The 23,853-nt window shown below is 49.1% G+C and overlaps 1 protein-coding gene and 1 pseudogene across 2 annotated transcripts; both read right to left on the reverse strand.

Annotated features, from left to right (window-relative positions):
- Positions 1 to 3,420: 3,420 nt before the first annotated feature.
- On the reverse strand, positions 3,421 to 14,869 carry LOC109736181 (beta-glucosidase 2-like; annotated as a pseudogene).
- Positions 14,870 to 16,469: 1,600 nt separating this feature from the next.
- On the reverse strand, positions 16,470 to 22,642 carry LOC109736180 (beta-glucosidase 5). 2 transcript variants are annotated; one of them, XM_073510830.1, is made up of 15 exons: positions 22,404 to 22,642; positions 22,145 to 22,242; positions 21,677 to 22,043; positions 21,529 to 21,592; positions 21,002 to 21,060; positions 20,841 to 20,916; positions 20,683 to 20,754; positions 20,447 to 20,534; positions 20,060 to 20,318; positions 19,455 to 19,570; positions 19,147 to 19,361; positions 17,651 to 17,679; positions 17,341 to 17,443; positions 17,155 to 17,242; positions 16,470 to 17,011 (listed from the first exon to the last, which is right to left on the reverse strand). In XM_073510830.1, the coding sequence occupies exons 3-15, from the start codon at positions 21,812 to 21,814 to the stop codon at positions 16,780 to 16,782; spliced, it is 1,539 nt and encodes a 512-aa protein (XP_073366931.1). In that variant the 5' UTR covers positions 21,815 to 22,043; positions 22,145 to 22,242; positions 22,404 to 22,642; the 3' UTR covers positions 16,470 to 16,779. The 2 variants fall into 2 exon arrangements, with proteins under 2 accessions (XP_073366931.1, XP_020150989.1); XM_020295400.4 differs by having other exon boundaries at positions 21,677 to 22,242.
- Positions 22,643 to 23,853: the final 1,211 nt, after the last annotated feature.

The following is a 23,853-nucleotide window of genomic DNA, read 5'->3' on the forward strand; positions in this document are numbered from 1 at the left end:
CGACATCGTGGTTCATCCGATGAGATCATCGTGGAACATGTGGGAGCCAACATGGGTATCCAGATCCCGCTGTTGGTTATTGACCGGAGAACGTCTCGGTCATGTCTGCATGGTTCCCGAACCCGTAGGGTCTACACGCTTAAGGTTCGATGACGCTAGGGTTATAGGGAAAGTATGTACGTGGTTACCGAATGTTGTTCGGAGTCCCGGATGAGATCCCGGACGTTACGAGGAGTTCCGGAATGGTCCGGAGGTAAAGATTTATATATGGGAAGTCCTGTTTTGGTCGCCGTAAAAGTTTCGGGTGAAATCGGTAATGTACCGGGACCACCGGGAGGGTCCCGGGGGTCCACCAAGTGGGGCCACCAGCCCCAGAAGGTTGCGTGGGCCAAGTGTGGGAGGGGACCAGCCCCAGGTGGGCTGGTGCGCCCCCCCCCCCCCACCAAGGCCCAAGGCGCATGGGAGAGTGGGAGGGGGCAAACCCTAGGTCCAGATGGGCCTTAGGGCCCATCTAGTGGGGCGCCCCCCCTCTCCTCCCCTTGGCCGCCCCCCTTGATGGGATCTAGGGCTGGCCGCCTCCTCTTGGGGGTGGAAACCCTAAAGGGGGCGCAGCCCCCTCCCCCCTATATATAGTTGAGGTTTGGGCTGCCCAAGACACATGAGAACGTCTCTCTTTCGGCGCAGCCATACCCCTCTCCCTCCTCCTCCTCTCCCGCGGTGCTTGGCGAAGCCCTGCGGGATTGCCACGCTCCTCCATCACCACCACACCGTCGTGTTGCTGCTGGATGGAGTCTTCCCCAACCTCTCCCTCTCTCCTTGCTGGATCAAGGCGTGGGAGACGTCACCGGGCTGCACGTGTGTTGAACGCGGAGGCACCATTCTTCGGTGCTTAGATCGGAATCAACCGCGATCTGAATCGCTTCGAGTACGACTCCCTCATCCGCGTTCTTGCAACGCTTCCGCATAGCAATCTACAAGGGTATGTAGATGCACTCTCCTTCCCCTCGTTGCTAGATTACTCCATAGATTGATCTTGGTGATGCGTAGAAAATTTTGAATTATTGCTACGTTCCCCAACATGCATAACTAGGCACGGGTTGTCGTGAGAAGAACTTTGCACTTTGCGGTTCAAAGCGTTGCACGTTGAGTTTTGACATCATGTGCTCGAGCCGCGTATCCAAACCTGCACATCCGTTAAAAAACTACGAAGGAGCATACACACACGCGCACGCCTCATCTCCCAGGCCCGCATGGCCGCATCAGGCACACACGGTTGTTAACTTAACGTTTCAACCGGCGGCGTTAAATTTTGGTGCCATGTCAGTCTTGAAAATCGGCCCCGTTTGTCATATTTTGCATCAAACAACTCTCAATCGACCGGTTAGTGCTTTCGGCAACGCGATTACTGAAAATCAGCGTTTTCGACAAACTTTTCTAAAGATCTTGATCTGTAACGAAAATGCTAAACCTGCTCGCTGGTACTTGCAGATTCCACCTTAGGGGCGTAATCCTTCCCTAACCTCAGTCCCGCTATCATGTTCACATGGGTACGTTGTACAGAGAAACTATCCGCGACGAGGAGACAAATGCAGCACATGCAATCGAAACCTGCACACATCCCTCAAAAAGACTACGCAAGAGCATACGCGCAGGCAGGCGCCTCATCTTCCAGGCCCGCAGGAGTCAGGACACGGTGTTTAGCTTCTCCTGCGTTCTCAACGCGAGCGCAGTGGTTCCGTTGCGCTTGAGAAATCCGGCGTACCAGCGAGCCAAGAGCCTGGCTTGCCGCGGCCGCCTTGAAGGAAATATGCCCTAGAGGCAATAATAAAGTTATTATTTATTTCCTTATGTCATGATAAATGTTTATTATTCATGCTAGAATTGTATTAACCGGAAACATAATACATGTGTGAATACATAGACAAACAGAGTGTCACTAGTATGCCTCTACTTGACTAGCTCGTTGATCAAAGATGGTTATGTTTCCTAGCCATAGACATGAGTTGTCATTTGATTAACGGGATCACATCATTAGGAGAATGATGTGATTGACTTGACCCATTCCGTTAGCTTAGCACTCGATCGTTAGTATGTTGCTATTGCTTTCTTCATGACTTATACATGTTCCTATGACTATGAGATTATGCAACTCCCGTTTACCGGAGGAACACTTTGTGTGCTACCAAACGTCACAACGTAACTGGGTGATTATAAAGGTGCTCTACAGGTGTCTCCAAAGGTACTTGTTGGGTTGGCGTATTTCGAGATTAGGATTTGTCACTCCGATTGTCGGAGAGGTATCTCTGGGCCCACTCAGTAATACACATCACTATAAGCCTTGCAAGCATTGTGACTAATGAGTTAGTTGCGGGATGATGTATTACGGAACGAGTAAAGAGACTTGCCGGTAACGAGATTGAACTAGGTATCGAGATACCGACGATCGAATCTCGGGCAAGTAACATACCGATGACAAAGGGAACAACGTATGTTGTTATGCGGTCTGACCGATAAAGATCTTCGTAGAATATGTGGGAACCAATATGAGCATCCAGGTTCCACTATTGGTTATTGACCGGAGAGGTGTCTCGGTCATGTCTACATAGTTCTCGAACCCGTAGGGTCCGCACGCTTAACGTTACGATGACAGTTATATTATGAGTTTATATGTTTTGATGTACCGAAGGTTGTTCGGAGTCCCGGATGTGATCACAGACATGACGAAGAGTCTCGAAATGGTCGATACATAAAGATTGATATATTGGAAGCCTATGTTTGGACATCGGAAGTGTTCCGGGTGAAATCGGGATTTTTCCGGAGTACCGGGAGGTTACCGGAACCCCCCGGTAACTTAATGGGCCTTAGTGGGCCTAGGTGGAAGAGAGGAGAGGAGGCCAGGGCAGGGCCGCGCCCCCCCCCCCAGTCCGAATAGGACAAGGAGAGGGGGGCGGCGCCCCCCCTTCCTTCCTCCCCTCCACCTTTTCCCCCTTTCTCTCCTAGTCCAACATGGAAAAGGGGGGGAGTCCTACTCCCGGTAGGAGTAGGACTCCTCCTGGCGCGCCTCTCCCTTAGGCCGGCCGAACCCCCCCTTGCACCTTTATATACGGGGGCAGGGGGGCACCTCTATACACACAATTGATCATTGATCTCTTAGCCGTGTGCGGTGCCCCCCTCCACCATATTACACCTCATAATATCGTAGCGGTGCTTAGGCGAAGCCCTGCGTCGGTAGAACATCAACATTGTCACCACGCCGTCGTGCTGACGAAACTCTCCCTCAACACTCGGCTGGATCGGAGTTCGAGGGACGTCATCGAGCTGAACGTGTGCTGAACTCAGAGGTGCCGTACGTTCGGTACTTGATCGGTCGGATCATGAAGACGTACGACTACATCAACCGCGTTGTGTTAAACGCTTCCGCTATCGGTCTACGAGGGTACGTGGACAACACTCTCCCCTCTCGTTGCTATGCATCACCATGATCTTGCGTGTGCGTAGAATTTTTTTGAAATTACTACGTTCCCCAACACGCCTCTCGTCGGCGAAGTCGATGCGGTACAGCCCGTACCTCGACTGGTACCCTGACAGGAGCTCGAACATGTCCAGGAACGCCCACGCGAAGTAGCCTCTCACGTCCGCTCCGTTCCTACACAACAAACAGAGCATCACGCAATGCATGGTGGAATGTTTTTCCTTCTATCCCTGGGAACCGTAAGCTGGAAATTTAACTTTGAGTTCTGCTGCTGTTGACAAGGCAATGCTGAAAGAATGGGATATATGTTCGATTTCGACGCACCTCACCGCGTACAGTGTGCTCTCCATGTAGCTGCTCGGGTAGACGATCCTGTCGGCGTCATCTAGGCCGTCATCGGCAGATCCCATGCCTGAAACAAACCACATGACTGCTTACATGAGTAACGATGCACCTTTCTTCTTCAACTGAGACTTTTGCTTCTGGTTGGGAGTATGCTTGCCATTCTCTTGGACATAGACCGGAACAGTGTAGGTATCTTTCAGGTACTCCAGTACAAGTTGCAGCCCTTTGGGATCACTTGGGACATTTGGTGGGGCACTCTGCACTCCGATAAAGAAAGATCGTCTTTGATGGTTACTGTCAAGCTAATGATCTCAGGTTTTTAAGTGGGTTTTTCTTTTCTAATCTCTTGATAATAGATGTGTTAGATGTGTATAGTCCCTTTTCGGTATATCCCCATTGTATAAGGGGTTCTCTGCACTTTGCCACACATGTATATGTAATGGCCTTTGGCCCTCAGTGAATATAAGTTGCTGTTTATCCAACATGGTATCAGATGTTAGGTTCCCCTCTCTCCCGCACGCTGCAACTCCGTGCTAGCTCCTCCCTTGATCCACCCATTGCCAGATCCGGCTCTTCTCGCCGCGGATCCGGCCGCCCCAGCTGTCCTCGCCGCGGATCCGGCCGCCCCGGTCCTCCTCGCTGGGACTCCGGCCGCCCCGGTCCGCTCCGCTGCCTGGTCCCGTCGTCTACTCCGCCTACCCGCCGCCCTGTCCCGCGCGTGTGCTGCTGCTGGGCTGCTGCTCCGCCCAGCCCCGCGCGTGTGCTGCTGCTAGGTTGTTGCTTCGCTCAGCTGCTGCTCCGCCTGGCCTGCTGCTGAGCAGCTGCTCCGCTCGGCCCCCGAGCGTGTGCTGCTGGTGAGGCTGCTGCTTCGCTCGGCTGCCCCCTCCTGCGCCGCCCGCTCTCATTCGGCCGACAGAGCGGGCCCCTGCTAGCCAGCCGCTGGCCCTCGCCTCGGGTGTATGCGCGAGTGCGTCAGCTCTCGCTCGATCCCGTTCGATCTAGATCGGTTCTTCTGCCTTCGTTGACTTAAAAAAAAGGAGGGATATCTTAGTATGTCATCTTCGGGCTATGTCGCGGTTCCTCGGTGCTCGGTGATCTTTGATGGCACCAACTATTCTGAGTTTGTGGGCTTCATGCGCATCCATATGCGTGGACTCCTTCTGTGGGGTGTTCTCTCTGGCGAGGTCTCCTGTCCACCATGCCCAGTTGCGCCAGTGGCCCCAATCCCATCAGTGCCGCCGGTCCTTGCTGCTGATGCTTCTCAGGCTGACCGGGATGCTGCCAAGGCTCTGGATGATGTTGCGGTTGATGCTTATGATCAGCAGGTATCCGCTTATTCCGATGCTCTCTCTGTGTACCGGGATGATCTGTGTGCTTACACTCAGTGGTGCAATGATGATGCTCGAGCTGCTGCTGTTCTCACTGCGTGTGTCCTCTCTCAGTTTGCCTCAGAGTTCATGGGCCTTGGCACCGTTGCAGCGATGTGGTCTTACCTCTGTCAGCGCTATCAGCCCTCTGGTGATGCTCTCTACCTATCCGTGGTGCGCCAGGAGCATGTACTCCAGCAAGGTGATTCTTCTGTTGATGAGTTCTATTCACAGTGCTCTGCTATCTGGCGCCGGCTTGACTCTCTTCGGATAGTTGTTTGTGGAACCTGTCGTTGCTATCAGACTACTCGTTCAGATCTCGAGTTTCATGGGGTCCATGAGTTCTTATCTCGTCTCCGGTCTGAGTTTGAGCCTCGACATGCTCACCTTCTTGCTCGTGGTCGTGTTCCTATCTCCGAGATACTTGCTGAGCTTCGTGCTGAGGAGACACGCCTTCGCTCTGCTGGGTTGCTTCTGGTTCCGTCAATATTGGCCGCCCGGGCTCCTGTGTTGTCTGCTTGCCTCACTGCTCCGCCGCTCCTGCCTACTCCTCCAGGGGGGTGAGCCGTCCTCCTTATGCTGAGAAGGGCACGTCGCGCCGTGACACCGTCTGTGGTTATTGCTCCCGGTCAGGTCACCCAGAGTCCGATTGTCGCCAGAAGAAGCGAGACCAGAGGCGCTCCTCCTCCTCCAGTGGGACTCCTGTGTCTTCCTCAACCCCGTCACTCACTGACCAGGATATTGTTCGCCTCAAGCGTCTCCTTGCTTCCTCAGGCTCCTCGTAGACTGCTTCCGCTGCTGCTGTGACTGCATCCCCTTCCTTACCACCACCGGCATCTACACAGTCAGGTACATCTTCGTGGGTTCTGGATTCTGGAGCCTCCTTTCATATGTGTTCTGATTCTTCCGCGTTGTCTTCCCTACGACCTCTTGATTCGCCTGTTAATGTTCTTACTACCGACAGCACATCTCTCTCTGTTGCTAGTCGTGGTATTCTTTTCACTCCATCTTTTTCTGTTCTGAGTGTTTCACATGTTCCTCGCCTTACCATGAATCTTTTTTCCGCTGCCCAACTCACTGATTCTGGTTGTCGTGTCATTCTTGATACCGGCTCTTGTTCCATTCAGGATCGTTGCACCAAGGCTTTGGTTGGTGCTGGCCCCCGGCGCCGTGAGTCAGAGGGCCTTTGGGAGGTTGACTGGCTTTGTGTTCCTTCCGCTGCCACCACTTCAACCAGCTCTCATGCTCTTGCTGCCTCTTCGTCTGCGTCCTTCCAGCAGTGGCATCATCGCCTTTGTCACATCTGTGGCTCTCGCTTGTCTTCTTTAGTTCGTCAGGGCCTCTTAAGGTCTGTATCTGGAGATGTCTCCTTACATTGTAATGGTTGCAGACTTGGCAAACAGACTCAGTTACCTTATCCTACTAGTGAGTATGTATCTCAGCGTCCTTTTGACTTAGTTCATTCTGATGTCTGGGGTCCTGCTCCCTTTGATTCGAAAGGTGGTCATCGCTACTATGTTTTGTTTATTGATGATTTCTCTTGTTACACTTGGCTCTACTTCATGAAATCTCGTAGCGATGTTCTCCCTATATACAAACGTTTTGCTGCCATGGTTCACACCCTGTTTGTCACGCCCATTCGTTCTTTTCGTGCTGACTCCGCTGGAGAGTATATCTCTCAGCTGCTGCGTGGTTTTCTCGCGGAACAGGGTACTCTTGCCCAGTTCTCGTGTCCTGGTGCTCATGCTCAGAATGGCGTTGCCGAACGAAAGCATCGTCATTTGCTTGAGACGGCTCGTGCGCTGATGATTGCTGCTTCCCTTCCACCCCATTTTTGGGTTGAGGCTGTTTCAGCATCCACCTACCTCATCAACATTCAGCCATCGACTGCTCTGCAGGGTGGTATTCCTATGGAGTGTCTCACTGGTCGCTCTCCTGACTACTCAGCTCTTCGTATGTTTGGATGCGTGTGCTATGTTCTTCTTGCCCCCCGAGAACGCACCAAACTGTCTGCTCAGTCGGTTGAGTGTGTTTTCCTTGGCTACAGTGATGAGCACAAGGGCTATCGATGTTGGAATCCTGTGGGTCGTCGCTTGCGCATCTCACGTGATGTGAATTTTGACGAGTCTCGTTCCTACTACCCACGTTCTTCTTCCTCGAGTTTCTCTGTGGACGACCTTTCTTTCCTTCTCCTTCCCGATACACCCTGCTATGTGCCTCATGTGTCACCTCTTCCTCCGGCACCTCTCATTTCTTCTCATTCACCACCGACCCCGTCTTCTCCATCCTCCTCCTCCACCTCTCCACCATCATCTCCAGTCCGTCGCCCTCTCTCACCGTTTCCTCTCCACTATACTCGTCGATCTCGTACTGAGGATGTCTCCTCTGACGATCCTCCCACCTCTGGTGCACCTCCTCCCACGCCTCCCCCGGTTCACAACCTCCATGCTCGGCCTCGCCCCCGCCTGATCGCTACTCCCCTGATCGGTACGGTTTCTCTGTTATTGCTGAGCCCACTTCCTATCGGACTGCCATGACTCAGCCTGAATGGCAGCTTGCGATGGCCGAAGAGCTTGCTGCTCTTGAGCGCTCTAGCACATGGGATCTGGTTCCCCTTCCTTCCGGTGTCTGTCCCATCACCTACAAGTGGGTCTACAAGATTAAGACTCGCTCCGATGGTTCTCTTGAGCACTACAAAGCTCGTCTTGTGGCCCGTGGTTTTCAGCAGGAGCAGGGGCGCGATTATGATGAGACATTCGCTCCTGTGGCCCACATGACCACTGTCCGCACTCTTCTTGTTGTGGCTTCTGTTCGTCAGTGGTCTATCTCTCAACTTGATGTTCAGAACGCTTTTCTCAATGGCGAGTTGCGTGAGGAGGTTTATATGCAACCACCACCGGGGTACTATGCTCCTGATGGTATGGTCTGTAGACTTCGCCGCTCCCTCTATGGTCTCAAACAGGCCCCTCGCGCCTGGTTTGAGCGCTTCGCCTCTGTGGTGACTGCCGCTGGTTTCTTGCCCAGTGATCATGATCCCGCGTTGTTTGTTCACACGTCTCCTCGTGGTCGGACTCTTCTCCTTCTCTATGTTGATGACATGATCATCACTGGTGACGACTCTGATTACATTGCCTTCGTTAAGGCTCGCCTTCGCGACCAGTTTCTCATGACTGATCTTGGTCCACTTCGCTATTTTCTTGGGATTGAGATCTCCTCGACCTCTGATGGCTTCTACATCTCCCAAGAAAAATATATTCAGGATCTTCTTGCTCGCGCTGCTCTTGGTGATGAGCGCACAGTTGTGACTCCTATGGAGCTCAACGTTTAGCTTCGTGCCTCTGATGGTGACCCTCTTCCTAATCCCACTCGCTATCGTCACCTTGTTGGCAGTCTTGTCTATCTTGCTGTTACGCGTCCTGACATCTCCTATCCTGTCCACATCCTGAGTCAGTTTGTTTCAGCCCCCACCTCTGTCCACTATAGTCATCTCCTCCGTGTTCTACGATACCTTCGTGGCACGATCTCTCAGCGCCTTTTCTTTCCCCGCTCCAGCTCTCTTGAGCTCCAGGCCTACTCTGATGCTACCTGGGCTAGTGATCCCTCTGATCGCCGCTCGATGTCTGCTTATTGTGTTTTTCTTGGTGGCTCTCTTATTGCCTGAAAGACAAAGAAACAGACTGCAGTTTCTCGCTCGAGTACAGAGGCTGAGTTGCGAGCCATGGCTATGTTGACGGCTGAGGTGATCTGGTTACGGTGGTTACTTGAGGACTTTGGTGTGTCTGCTACTACTTCGACTCCCTTACTGTCAGACAGTACTGGTGCTATCAGTATTGCACGTGACCCGGTGAAGCATGAGCTCACCAAGCACATCGGTGTGGATGCCCACTTTGTGCGTGCTGCTGTGCAAGATCAGACTCTCGCTCTTCGCTATGTGCCCTCTGAGTTACAGTTGGCGGACTTCTTCACGAAGGCACAGACTCGAGTGCAGCATGGCTTCTTCCTCTCAAACTCAGTGTTGTTGATCCACCATGAGTTTGAGGAGGGGGTGTTAGATGTGTATAGTCCATTTTCGGTATATCCCCATTGTATAAGGGGTTCTCTGCACTTTGTCACACATATATATGTAATGGCTTTTGGCCCTCAGTGAATATAAGTTGTTATTTATCCAACAAGATGTATGGTGAATGACCAAAATAACTTCATTTTTCTTACCGGACTAAGTGGTGGGTCTGTCCTAGAACCTGCATCATTCGTACAAAGGAATCACTAGTTAGAACCAACAGTACGCTCAGCTCTTTTCTGTTACACTAGTGCAGAATGCGGTGAACAAATAGCATATATACTTTGTGTAATGTAGTGCACTAACAAAACATGTTTAAAGGGATGACTGAATACTGCACTCACTCAGAGAAATACACAATTTACATGACTGGTGAATCTGGAAAGGTTGCTAGCCGGTTTGTCTTACCAATTTATCATTAGTGTAGGACGCCACTCACAGCATCTTGGATAGCCTATTTTTTGCATGACCTTTTCTACGGTACATTTTACTATCAGAGGAGGAGAGTAATATAAGTCTCAACCAACCATTCATTTTTCAGGGCAATATGGTCTAGATAAAAGAATATCATCAAGCCTACAGTTGCACACAGTTTCTGAAACGTGCAACTACTTAATTAACCGTTAGATGAAGAATCAATTCCTAGAAAAAGAGGCACCAAAAAAGGAATCAAATTGCACATCCACACAGCACACGACTATGAGCAGTTAAGCAACAATCCTAGTATCAGCATCCAAAAAAGATACTTACCCCTTGAATCAACTGACATGTCCGTGTTGTAGTCCCGAACGCCTGTTTCTAGAGGTCGATCATTCACGTAGAGAGAATAGTAGTGATTTATTCCAATAAAATCTAGAGAACCCTTGATAAGTTCAGACTGAACTTTCGAGAAGGACGGAAGGCGAGAGCCAACATTCTTCTTCATTACTTCCGGGTAGTCCTCAAACATCAATGGATCCAGTATCCTGCCAGTATGGCACTCAAGATCTCAACAATGCACGGATCATGTAGGTTAAAGCTTCCATTGACAGAATAGGGGCAGAATATCTTACTAGCCAAATAAGAAATCTTTACATCTCTGGGTTGCATCTAAATCCACAGTGGAATTTGTCAGCGGGTAACTCCAGTAGGAGTACATACTTATGCCAACAACTCCTTTTTGCATGGCCTACGTAAAAAAGGTTCCTTAGTTCTTGAGGAAAGTTAAAATGGTTTAGAATATCGAAGTTCATGAAGAAAATAAGCATCACCAAAACAATTGTAAGTACAAGATCATCCACTCACTTGATATTTTTCTCTATACAGACTGGCAACCGATGCATGCGCCATAAGGGTATTATGAGCTGCTATGTATGGTTCCACACTAGAGTCCCCAGCGGTGCACTTTATTGCTCCAAATGGATCTGAGCAACGACCAGGAGGGAATATACCAACGTCATAAGAGGCCATTATACCAATGTTTGGTTCATTCATTGTCGTCCAAGATGCAACCCTGTCTCCAAACTCCCTGAAGCAAACATCTGCATATGCTGTGAAATCTTCGCTGCATTTTGTAGATTTGAGAATATGAACAGGATAAAAGATTGTGTCGTAAGTATGCCAAAATGACATATAAAATTGCCACTCCAGTTGACCTGTCTATTTGGTAGTGAAATCATATATGCACTTACATAATTCTGGGGCTTAACCATCCACCGTACTCGTCTTCAAGAATCTGAGGGAGATCTAGATGGTGAAGTGTGATGTGGACTTGAATTCCTGGGATAAATACCACAGAGATTGGATGGTTCAAATTTCTATTTTGCATGAACTTCTTAACAAGGAACAATATTTACACCAACTTATATGAAATATGACCCTAACAATCAATCACAATTAAATTATTTAAATGCTCAAAGATCTAAGAAAAAAATACTTGCCATGGTTCACTAGCTCATCAATGAGGTTATTGTAGTACTCTAGCCCTTTGGGATTGACAGCTCCGCGTCCATCTGCACACCCGAAAATTAAACAATCAGATCAATTAGAAAACTAAAGCAGTTTGTTCTGTTGAAGGTCATGAGAATCTCTGTACTTGGAATAAGCCTTGACCAGGAGATGGAGAACCTATAGGCCTCTAGGCCAGTCTCAGACATGAGCTTGACATCCTCCTGCAAAATCAGATAGGCCTGATTTACTTTGTAGAACTATTAAAGTAGAGAAACGGTCAAGATTTTTCAGTCCCTCGTCTTATTAACCATGCATTTGTGGTACCCATCTGCAGCAACATCTGCCGTGCTTTTGTCTGGCATTTTGCCTGCAAGAACAAATCAAACTGTCAAAATTGACCTAAAATACAACAGACACTTCTTGGTCTACCGTGTCAAGTGCTGGCCATGGCTATTGCCAATGCCAATTTGTCATGTTGAATTGCTCTATAAATTTAGTTATGCATCAGCAACAGAAATGTTGTGTAAATTGTTCTACCAAGAGGGCACTCATCTCAAATATCCACTCAACGCATCTGGCAAAACTGATAAGGTGCTTTTTCTTACACATACGGGGAATATCCAGAGTCTTGACAGTCATATGGAAAACCAGAGGCAGATTTCACAAACATACATGTACATAGTAGCAACCAACCTGCGTGAGTGAAAGTGTCCCAACTGCTCGGGCTCCTGCCATCCTCAGCAACAGCACCCTCATACTACATGCAAAAGAAACATCAAAAGTGATTAAATTGACGACGGCACCCGATGGACTAGATACTACTCCCTCCGTCCCATAATGTATGTTTTTTCACACTATACTAGTGTCAAAAACGTCTTACATTATGGGACGGAGGGAGTAGTAGATTACTTAATTGATATGCCGAGGTTCCGGCTCCAAAGACGAACTCCTGTGGGAAATCACTTCTTGTGAAGCCAAGAGCAGCCCCAGTTGCATCATGAACCCAGAGGGACAGCAAGAGGTAGAAGAAGGCCGTAGCACCCATCTGTGCTTGTGCCTTTCCGTGCATAATTGACTCGCTCCCTTCGGACGCGATTTATATTAGACAGAGAATTAATTTCAACAGCAACCTCGTGGGAATCAATCTGAATGCACGTGCCTGCACGCTTCAGTGCACATTGCCTTTCCTTTTCCAATAACGACACCTGGGACTTTCTTCATACTGTGCTGCATTCAGTTGCCGCTCTGAGGTGTGTGTGTGTTCAACTGCCCCTTCAGCACCCCACGGGCCCCATCGGCAATTTGATGGACCGGCCACACCATCCAATTAAGAAAAGACATGCTCACTTGGAAAATCAATTCCCTGCAAATAACAAGAATGGCAGGAAAAAGGATGAGATTGTGCACCCAAAAATAACGAACAGGAGGGATGGTGAGCGTAAGCATCTGCCACTCTTCTCCAGGTTAAGTGCGCTCTAGCAGAACCGCGGAAACAATCAGTGGAAGACGACCGGCATCCATAGTGGCTTCAGCTAGATAGAAATCCGGTTTTGCTAACAGTCAGGTGCCTGAAAAAAGTTTTGTTACAGTCGAATCTTTTTTCTAAAGGCAGCAGCAGCCGGCTCAGTTTTCTTGCAGCCGTTCTTTCTTTCTTTCTAGCCTGGAACAGCTTACTACTTACTACTGGATGGCTGGAGCAGCCCACAGTCCACATACAAAGGCTTGGTCTGATCAATTAATTACTCCCTCCATTCTAAAATAATTGAAGTTTTGGGATTTTTCAAGGTCAATTTTTAAATTCTGACCAAGTTTCTAGAATAATCCGCAAATATCTATGATATCAAATATATATATAATATGAAAATATATGTCATAATGAATCTAATTAGCTGAATTTGGTTTTATAGATGTTGATATATTTCTGTATATACTCGGTCAAATCTAACGAAGTTTAACTTAGGACAATCCTAGAGCATCAATTATTTTGGAGGGGACGAAGTATCAAGAAGTGCATGTGTGTGTGTGTTGCTATGTGTCCTTAGGAGATTTATATCAGAATTGATCTCAGCAGCAACCTCAACCACCTTCATGCTCATGGAAAGCACCAGCTTAAACAACATGTCTCTCCACTCAGTCAGACCTCGTGCGGAGGAGTGAATTACAGAAAACCACCACATTTGGGGCTTCGTTTGCGGAAAACCACCGGGTCACTAATTTTTTGCAGAGATCACCGCGGATTCGGTAAACTTGTTGCAAATAGCACTAATCGAGTGATTTGCTGCGTTTGATCACTTTCTGACAAGTGGGGCTGGGCTGTAAGGAGCTGACTTGGCAAAACAATTGCATACACACCCCTGAATCTAAAAAACAAACTCAATCAGATCCCTGTGCACAAACTGTAAGGACCGAATCGACCAAACCCGTCGGGATGCCGCGCCCTGGCCGGAGCTGTCACGCGGGGGAGGAGGGACGCTGGTTCGCCGGGTGCTCGGCTGAGGGAGGTCGTCCCTTGCTGGCGCTCGTGGGCGGGATGGAGGATGGAAGGGGTGACGGCTGAGGGTGGGATACCTGCCACCGGCGAACCTGCCGGGATCTCGAGCTCCCTCTCACCTTCGTCTCTATGGATGGAAGGGTGACCGCGCCGGAGCCAGAGCCGCCGTCGTCGCAAGGAAGAGCCTCTGACCCACCGGTGTGTGTGGATCCGTGCTCCCGGCCCTCCTGCACCTCGCCCCAACCAGATCCTGGCTGCTCCTCCGCCGGCTTCGTGCCCTTTTGCTCGCCCCTGCCTCGACAGCATGCGGAGGCCGGTGACCGCGACAAGCACGCGAACGCACACCGCAGAGACCGACCGAGAGAACGCGTCACCGGCCGTCGCCGCGCGGCTTCGGGGAAAGGATCCAGTGTTAGCCTTGGGGCCGGACGGTGAATCCCTTCACCTTGGCGAACAGCGTAACGGCGCGCCGGACGCCGCGGTCGTCGGCGGCGGTGAAGTAGTCGTGGCCGAACATGACGCCGTCGGGGCGCAGCACCGCCCATGCAACCCCGCTGCTTTTCTTCACTAGGTGGCGTGGCTCGACCGATACGGCGGCGCCCTGACCCTACCGACCGTCGGGTTGCCGTGGCGGGGAGCGTGAGCCCCGGCAGAGCGGACACGGAGACGAGAAGGAGGTGGAGCAGGGAGGAGATGGGCAGGAGCGACCAGTCGAGCGCAGCGTGCCCGCCCCCGAGCGCGTCGCGGTGGCGTACGGTGACCGCGTGCGGGTCGGCGCGCCCGCGGCACAGCCCCACGGCCTCCTGCTCCGTCGCGCGGCTCGCCGGCCGTTGTGCCCACCCGCTGCTACGTGCGAGGAAGACGACGGCACCAGCTCCGGCGCGGCCACCCTGATGTCCCCAAGAAGCGCCGCGTTGAAGGCCTCGCTGGATTTGGTGTCCGGCTTCGCCGCCGCCGCCTGGGAGGAGGCAGACGACGGGGGTGAAAGGGGCTGATTGCTTTTTTAATTTTTTAATAAGGGTGTACTTGTGAAATTCAGGGGTGTGTATGCAATTGTTTTGCCAAGTCAGCTCCTTACAACCCGGCCCCACTTGTCAGAAAGTGATCAAACGCAGCTAATCACCCGATTAGTGCTATTTGCAACAAGTTTATCGAATCCGCGATGATCTTTGTAAAAAAATTAGTGACCCGGTGGTTTTCCGCAAACGAAGTCCCAAATGTGGTGGTTTTCTGCAATTCACTCCGTGCGGAGGCACAACGTTGGCACTGTGTGTGCCTGCACGCTTCGATGGAAACATTTTACCTGAATGCACATGCCTTTCCTTTTCCAATAAATATACCCGGGGTTTTTGTTTTCATAGTAACATTTATTTCTGGCCTTGAGCTGTATGTGTCCAACTGCCCCTTCAACATCCAATGGGCCCCGTCACCAATTTGGCCAAATACGCCACAAATCTGATGGATAAACACGGACCAGCCACATCATCCGATTAAGAAAGAAAAAGGCATGCTCACTTGGAAAATTACTGCCTTGCCAATCACAAGAATTAATGGCCGAAAAAAAGGGCGAGGTTTACCTGACTCTAGAATAAGCAGGCTCTCGGGCAAACCCCTTACCACCAAAACTCCAAAAGGGCATACGAGGCAATCTGGGCTTCTAGTCCGAACGATCAATTGGCTACGGGGATCTGGAAGAACTTTGCCCCAAACAAGTGTCGGATTTTCCTATGGCTGGCTCACAAAGACCGACTATACACAAATGAACGCCGTTTCCGCCGAGCGCTAGCCACCTCTGATGCTTGCCCACTTTGCGGGCAGTGCGAAAGCATCGACCATCTCCTATTCCACTGCGCTCCTCTCAAGCCGCTTTGGGATGAGCTCGGCAGCCTGCATGAAGGACGCACCAATAACCTCCTCCATATTTGGCAGGGGGCTACTTCGAACAAAGTCAGGTCCACAGTAATCCTTGCTGTCCTGTGGAACATTTGGAAACGACGCAACACAAAGTTTTTCGGCAATGCAACCAAGGCATTCACTGCATTATCCGGGACGCGGCTGATGACCTTGCCCTCTGGGCCCATCGATGTAATAATTCTTCTAAAAAAGTCTTCTTCGAGACTGGGGCTCCATGTTGTATCACCTAGCTGCGAGATTGCAGCTTAACTACCCCTCTCCCCCTTGTACCCCCCTATCTCCCCTATACTGTTGTAATTGGTTCTTTGGTCATTAATATATGTTCAGGCCGGCGTAAGCCCGCCGTTGACGCGTAAAAAAAAAGGGCGAGGTTGCACAGTTAGCAAGAAACAATGAGCAGGAGGGATGGTGAGCATCAGCATCTGCGCCTCTTCTCCAGGTTAAATGCGCTCCGATGGAATCGGGAAAACAATCAGTGACAGACGAACAACATCGATAGCGGCTACGCAACCGGCTGGGAAACGGAGAGCTTGGCGGCGCCGTCGAGCGGGGAAAGAAACACTTAACTCGTGCGGAGGAGAAAACAAAGGCGACAGGGTATCGTCGCCGGAGGAGAGACAATGAGTCGATGGCCCACTGGAGGAGAAAGAAAACGGTGAACATATGTTCAGGCCAAATCCACAGGGAACTGGCTGGAATAGCATCAGAAGAACATCTCCGATTTCACGCTAGTGGAAGACGCACCTCAACTGGGATCTAGCCAGATCAACAAAGCTAGTGAATACTTCGAAAAGCACTCGCAAGAACCAAAATACAACGTATATCACTAGACAAAGCATAACACCGCATTACATTTAACATCACAATTCTAGCTTTCATATAGCATCAACATAAGCATAAGCATACTCATATAATTTCAATGTTTCAAGTGGTTGTCATGATCATCTCGAGATGACAAACAAACTCTCATGGTCACCGAGACCAAGCTTACCATAACCTTCTCATATTTTACCAAATGTGACATTTCTCAGAGCCATATCATGCTCTTTCATATCACTTTTGTCCTAAAGAAAATACTTAAGTAAATAGTGGTCACAGGAGTATTGGTTTCTAGTAATTATAATTTAATCCAAGAATCACGCTTTCTGATCAAAACATCACACGCACGCATGCACGGTTGCACCGGACTCAGAGACGGGAGTCAGGACACCGAGTTCAGCGCCTGGTTGACCGGCGTTCTCAACACCAGGGCAGAGGTTCCGTTGTGCTTGAGGAAGCCAGAGTACCAGCGAGCGGAGAGCCTAGCTTGCCGCGGCAACCTCTCGTCGGTGAAGTCCACCCGGTACAGCCCGTACCTCGACTGGAACCCGGACAAGAGCTCGAACAAATCCATGAATGCCCAGGCGAAATAGCCTCTCACATTGGCTCCATTCCTGCAAAACAAACAGAGCATCATGCAAATGCATGGTGGAATGATTATTTCCTTTTTTTAACTTTGTGAATTCCGCTGCTGTTGACAAGTCAGTGCTGAAAGAAGGGGATATATATTATATATATAGGTTCGATTTCGATGCACCTCATCGCGTTCAGTGTGCTCTCCATGTAGCTGCTCAGGTAACTGACCCTTTCGGTGTCATCCAGACCGTCGGCGGAGGTTCCCATGCCTGGAACAAAACCACATGACTACATGAGTAACGACGCACCTTTAATTTGTTCGTCAACAGAAACGGAGGCTTGCTTCTGGCTGGGAATTTCTGCTTGCCATTCTCTTGGACATAGACGGGAAGGTTCCCGTAGGTTTCTTTCAGGTACCCCAGCTGAAGCTGCAACCCTTTGGGATCACTTGGAACATTTGCTGGGGGGCCCTGCACTCCAATAAAGATCATCATTGACACTTACTGTCAAGCTTTCGACATCAGTTTTTAAGTGCGTATTTCTTTTCTAATATCTTGAACAAGATCAGAACATATAACCAAAGAGATGGATGTGCATTGAATGACCAAAATAACTGCATTTTTAGCTATAAATTGGCGACTTCTTTGCAAAACACAATGATGACATTTTTTTTTTACCTGACTAGATGGTGGGTCTATCCTAGAACCTGCATCATACAAAGGGATCACTAGTTAGAACATTACTCTCAACTCTTCCCTGTTACATTAGTGTAGAAAAGCATGCTTTGAGATGCATATAGTAGATACTATGGTTGCATGCATCACTCTGATGCAGAGGCCGGGGCTATCCTCCTTTTCAATATATATATATATATATATATAGTAGACACTAATGAAACGTGTTTCGAGGGATGACTCAAGACTCCACTCAGAGAAATGCCCAATTTATGGCCGCCACCAGCAAAGGTTCCCCCCTCCCGCCGCCGTCGCAGGCTAAGTCTGCGTGACGCGGCGGCGGCGGCGGCAATTCTCCTCAGCCGGCGATCTGATCTGGGTGGCGGCGGTCCACTCCGGCCAGATCAAGGGCAGTGGCACGGGTCGGCGTGCTGGAGGCAGCGACGACGAGATCTCCGCGACGGCGGTTAGGGTACCCGATCTGGCCCCAGATGGGCTTCAACGGGTCACGTCTCAGGGTGTCATGCATCTCCTCTGATCCGGCGACGGCAAGCAACTTCTGGGCTAGACCCGCAACACGAGGACGTCAGGGGCTCTGGCCCTGGGCGTGGCGGTGGTGACCATCTCCTTCGCCGGAGGTGGTTGGCCGACTGGTTGTGGTATCTTGCATCCAGACCCGGTGTCGAGTGGGGAGGCGATGTTGCCAGTGAAAACTGTGCTATGACTCCGGTCAGGGCGGGCGATGGCGGCGTTTTCGCGTCGTTATCTTGTTGAAGACATCACCACTGCAGCTAGTGGTGACTAGCTTGCGCTGCTCCGGGTGAGAACCTAGACCCGGGTTTATCGGATCGGACGATGGCGGCGCTTTAGGCGTCGCTCTCCGTCATAGAGGCATCGTTTTTGGAGCAGCTGCCGGATGGGGGTGACAAGTGGTGGAGCAGCGTTCCATTTACCGCATCGAAGACGAAGAATCTCGGCGGCGTGGCGCAGCAGGGTCTCGGCGGCGGATGTGTGAAGATGGGCGCGCGTAGGGAGGTGGTGTTGTCTGCCGCCGTGGTGGCGCCGACGGCAGGCCTGGCAAGGTCGATGCGTCAGTATATACTCTGAAGATGGATCGATGGAAGACGGCGGCGGCGGCCTTTGAGAGTGCGCTGGACCGGTGTGTGCCTCAGATCTGACAAGTGGCCTGGTTGGGGCCTCCGGCTTTAGATGTTAGGCTTTGGTGCGAGGTCTGTTTGGTATTCGGCTCGGACAATCGGCAACCCTTCATCAACTCGATAGGAGTAGTGACAGATGTTGCCAAGATGGTGACTTCAGACTTACTGTTGTATTACTTTGTAAGGTCATTGTGAATAATTAATAAAATAGTTGCATGCATCGCCCAGATGCAGAGGCCCGGGGTCATCCTCCTTTTCGAAAAAAATTGCACATCTGCATAGCACATAACTATGAGCAGTTAAGCAACAATCCTAGTATCACTATCCAAAAAAGATACTTACCCCTTAAACTAACTGACATGTCTGCTTTGTAGTCTCGAACGCCTGTTTCCAGAGGGCGATCATTCACATACAGAGAGTAGTAGTGATTTATTCCAATAAAATCTAAAGAACCCTTGATAAGTTCAGACTGAACTTCCGTGAAGGGTGGAAGGCGAGAGCCAACATTCTTCTTCATTACTTGCGGGTAGTCCCCAAACACCAACGGATCTAGTATCCTGCCAGTACCACACTTAACTTGAGATCTCAACAATGCATGTATTATGCAGGTTAAACGCTTCCAGTGACAAAATGGAGGTGCAATATCATACCAGCCGAAGTAGAAATCTATACATCTCCTAGTTGCTTCTAAATCCACAGTGGAATGTGTCAATGGATAACTCCAGAAAGAGTAAATACTTATGCCAACAACTCCTTTTTGCATGGCCTACGTCCAAAAAGTTTCCTTAGTTTTTTATAAGCCTATAGCTGGTTAAGATATTGGACAATAGGCACCGTGACAGGGAATTAACAAAGAATGTAATACTGCCTCAGATCCATATTAACTGTCGCTGATTTAGTACAACTTTGTACTGAATCAGCGAAAATTAATATGGATCGGAGGGAATGCTATTTTTAGATAACGAAGAATAAGAGTCTAAGTACATGATGTCCCTGTTTTAAAGGAACATGCCCAGGAAGCTAAACAACATAAATCGACAACTCCCCCAAGAAATACTATCCTCATTGTGTAGCCAATGCTGAAACATGTATCAATAAAAAGATGAGTTACAATGTGGGTTAATGTGTAAATGTGTAATGACTTAAAATGGTGCCTCCACCCTTGAGGAAAGCTAATAAAAGGTTTAGACTGTCACAGTTCATGAAGAACCTAAGCACCACCAAAACTATTTTAAGTAAAAGATCATCCACTCACTTGATATTTCTTTCTGTACAGACTGACAACCGATGCATGCGCCAAAAGGGTATTATGAGCTGCTATGTATGGTTCCACACCAGAGTCCCCAGAGGTGCACTTTGTTACTCCAAATGGATCCGAGCAACGACCAGGAGGGAATATAGCAACATCATAAGAGGCCAATGCACCAATGTTTGGCTCATTCATTGTCGTCCATGATGCAACCCTATCTCCAAACTCCTTGAAGCAAACATCTGCATATGCTGTGAAATCTTCACTGTATTTTGTGGATTTGATAATATGAAAGGACAAAACATAATGTCGTAAGAATTATGACGATGATATATAAAATTGCCACTATAGTAGAATTTATTTATTTGGTAGTGAAATTATATATGAACTCACACAATTCTGGGGCTTAACCATCCACCATACTCATCTTCAAGAATCTGAGGGAGATCTATATGGTGAAGTGTGATGTGGACTTGAATTCCTGGGATAAATATCACAGAGACCAGAGGGTTCAAAGTTTTATTTTGCATGCATTTCTTGAGAAGGAACATTGATTATATGAAGTATGAACCTAAGAACTGATTGCAGTTAAACATTTAAATGTTCAGAGATCTAATAAAAGTACTTACCATGATTCACTAGCTCATCAATGAGGTTATTGTAGTACTGTAGCCCTTTGGGATTGACAGCTCCGCGTCCATCTACAAACCCGAAATTTCCAGAAACAATGAGATAAATTAGAAACTAAAGCAATTTGTTCTGATGAAGGTCATGATAATTTCTGTACTTGGAATGAGCCTTGACCAGGAGATGGAGAACCTATAGGCCTCTAGGCCTGTCTCAGACATGAGCTTGACATCCTCCTGCAAAATCAGATAAGCCAAATTTCTTTCATAATTAGTAAAGCAGAGAAATGCTCAAGATTTTGCAGGTCCCCATACTAGTTACCATGTATTTGTGGTATCCATCTGCAGCAACATCTCCCGTGCTTCTGTCTGACATTTGGCCTGCAAAATAAAAAAATCTAGCAGTCAAAATTGACCTAACTGTGATTGGTCAACCACATCAAGTTCTGGTCTTGGCTATTGCCAATAATTACTCCAAATATAGTTATGCTTCAGCAACAAAAATGCTGTGTAAATTGTTCCACCAAGAGGGCACTCGTTTCAAATATCAACTCATATCAACTCAACTCATCATGAAAACTGATCACAAATTGCTCAACGTGCTATTTGTTGCACATAGGGAAATATCCATGCTAAAACCAAATGTAGTTGCAGCACCGGAAAACTAGAGTTGGATTTTACAAACAAGTAGTACCTCCGTTCCAAATTACAAGTTGTTTTTGATATGTCAATATGGACTAGATAGAGACTGAAATAGGTGAACAAATATACTAAAACACGTCTATATACATCCGATTCAAAAAAAGTTAGAACATCTTGTAATTCCGAACGGAGGGAGTAGCAACCAACCTGCGTGAGTGAAAGTGTCCCAGTTGCTTGGGCTCCTGCCATCCTCAGCAACAGCACCCTCATACTGCATGCCAAAGAAGAATCAAGATTCATCATCAACTAAACACGGCAGAACTTCCAGCTCAAACAAGATAGACTGCTTGCTTACTTGATATGCCGAGGTTCCAGATCCAAAGACGAACTCCCGTGGGAAATCACTTCTTGTGAGGCCAAGGCCAGCCGCGGCTGCATCCTGAACCCAGAGGGACAGCAGCAGGTAGAAGAAGGCAGTGGCACTCATACCCATCTATGCTGGTGCCTTTCTGTGAGTAGTTGACTCGCTCCCCTCCGAGGAGATTTATATTAGCCAGAGAAATAATCTCATCAGCAACCTCAAGCTTACCTCGTGGAAATCAACCTAGGCGTACTCTATAAAGCTATGGTACTCTCGAAAAAAGAAATCAACAAGATTAAACAACATTTCTCTGCCTTCAGAGTTCAGACCTGGTGGGGATGTGTGCAGCTGCAATGCGTGCCTGCACGTTTCAGTGGAAACCTTTGTCGGAAAATCTGAATGCACATGGCATTTCTTTTCAAGACATATACCTGGGCCTTGTTGAGGTATATAATTTTTTACCGCTCGTGATCGGCTCGCTGAATTGGTTGGGTTCAGCTGCCCCATCAGCGCTCCACCACCACCAGCCCCGGTTAAAAAGTTGGACAGATGTGTCATATCTGTATACGATGGATGAGCACAGATCAGTACACAGATTAAGAAAAGACACACCGCGTTAATTAGAGTAGAAGATAAAATCCCCCCTAATTGATAAGGACTGGCTGCGTTGCGTGCATCAAAAACTAAGGGCGGGAATGGGATGGATAGTGAGCATCAGCACCTGCCCCTCTTCTCCAGGTTCTCGCGCGCTGATGGAGCTGCGGAAACCACCAGTTGAGGATGAACGGGCAGCGGCGGTCGCCTCCGCTGACACGCCGGCAGCTTGCCGGACAGCGGAGAGCTCGCGGCGCCGCGGAGATGGAGGAGCCAAGGGTTACACGGAGGAATCGATGTGCCAAAGTGGAGGGGGGCGCTGCTAAGAGCATCTCGACCCCGCATAAGTGATCAAACCCGCAAAATAACCGCTTTTTGCAGTTTCAGTCGAAAAAACGGGCCCGAACAGACCCCTTGAAATTGTCCGACCCTTAAAAACTTTTAAGGGGCCCTGTAAACGCGAAGCCGAAATCCTTATATCTACAGGTTTGAAGGCAACTTTACCAGGGCCCTGCATACCGGTCAACGTTGGCGGTTGAGGAATCTCTGCTCCCGCCAACACCATGAAGCTCGCCCGGCCGCACGCCCGTCCGCCGCCTGCCCGCCGCCTACCCGCCGCGCCCGTCGGCCGCTCCCGACCGTCGCGCCCGTCCGCCGCCTGCCGGCCGCGCCCGGCCACGCTAGCTAGTTGTGAATCGATGGATTGAGCTAGTTAGCTAGCTCGCTCCTGGATGGATTGGAGGAGCTAGCTAGCTCGCCCCTGGATGGACTGGAGCTGAGCTAGCTAGCTCGCTCCTGGATGGATTCGAGCTGAGCTAGCTAGCTAGCTAGCTAGCTCTGGATCGATTCGAGCCCCGACGGAGGAGCTTGCTGGCTCGGCCCTTCATGCCATTCGTATTTGGTCGTCTGCGGCTTCATTTATGACAACTTCGTGTGCTATCCATCGATTTCGCAGGAGCAAGCTAACTGACCATGGACATGGACGAGAGGAAGAAGAAGACATGGGAAAGAATATAAGCGAATATTCCATTTTATAGCTTAAGTTTGAGGGGTCTATTCCGCCGCAGCTAAAACCAACCCGTAAAAGAGCATATTCCGCGAATATCCTTTTATACGAGTCCGTTTTGCAGGGTCTGTCTCTGCGGCCGTCCGTGCCGACCTGCAAAACCGTTTTTCCGTGAACTGCAAACGCGTTTTGCGGGTCGGCGAGATGCGGGGTCTGCTAGAGATGCTCTAACGAGTGTACCGGTAGTGCGCTGCTTTTTTTAATCTTTTTTTTTCTCTTTTCGTTATTTTCCGGTCTGTTTAATTTATAAATTTGAAATAAAAGTACGCAAATATTAAAAAACATTGTGAATTCTAAAAAATGTTCACGCGTATTCAGAAAATGTTCACCGGTTCAAAAACAATGATCAAGAATTCAAAAAGTTTGTGAATTCACAAAAAGTTAATGAATTAAAAAACTGTTCGTTAATTCAAAAAAGTTCGCAAATTCAAAAAATATACCACGCGAACACAAAAAAATGTTCCCGAATAAAATTTTGAAATCACAAACAAGTTTCAACGTCCCAAACAAT

Source organism: Aegilops tauschii, chromosome 3 (assembly GCF_002575655.3).
Source record: "Aegilops tauschii subsp. strangulata cultivar AL8/78 chromosome 3, Aet v6.0, whole genome shotgun sequence".
Lineage (NCBI taxonomy): Eukaryota > Viridiplantae > Streptophyta > Magnoliopsida > Poales > Poaceae > Aegilops > Aegilops tauschii.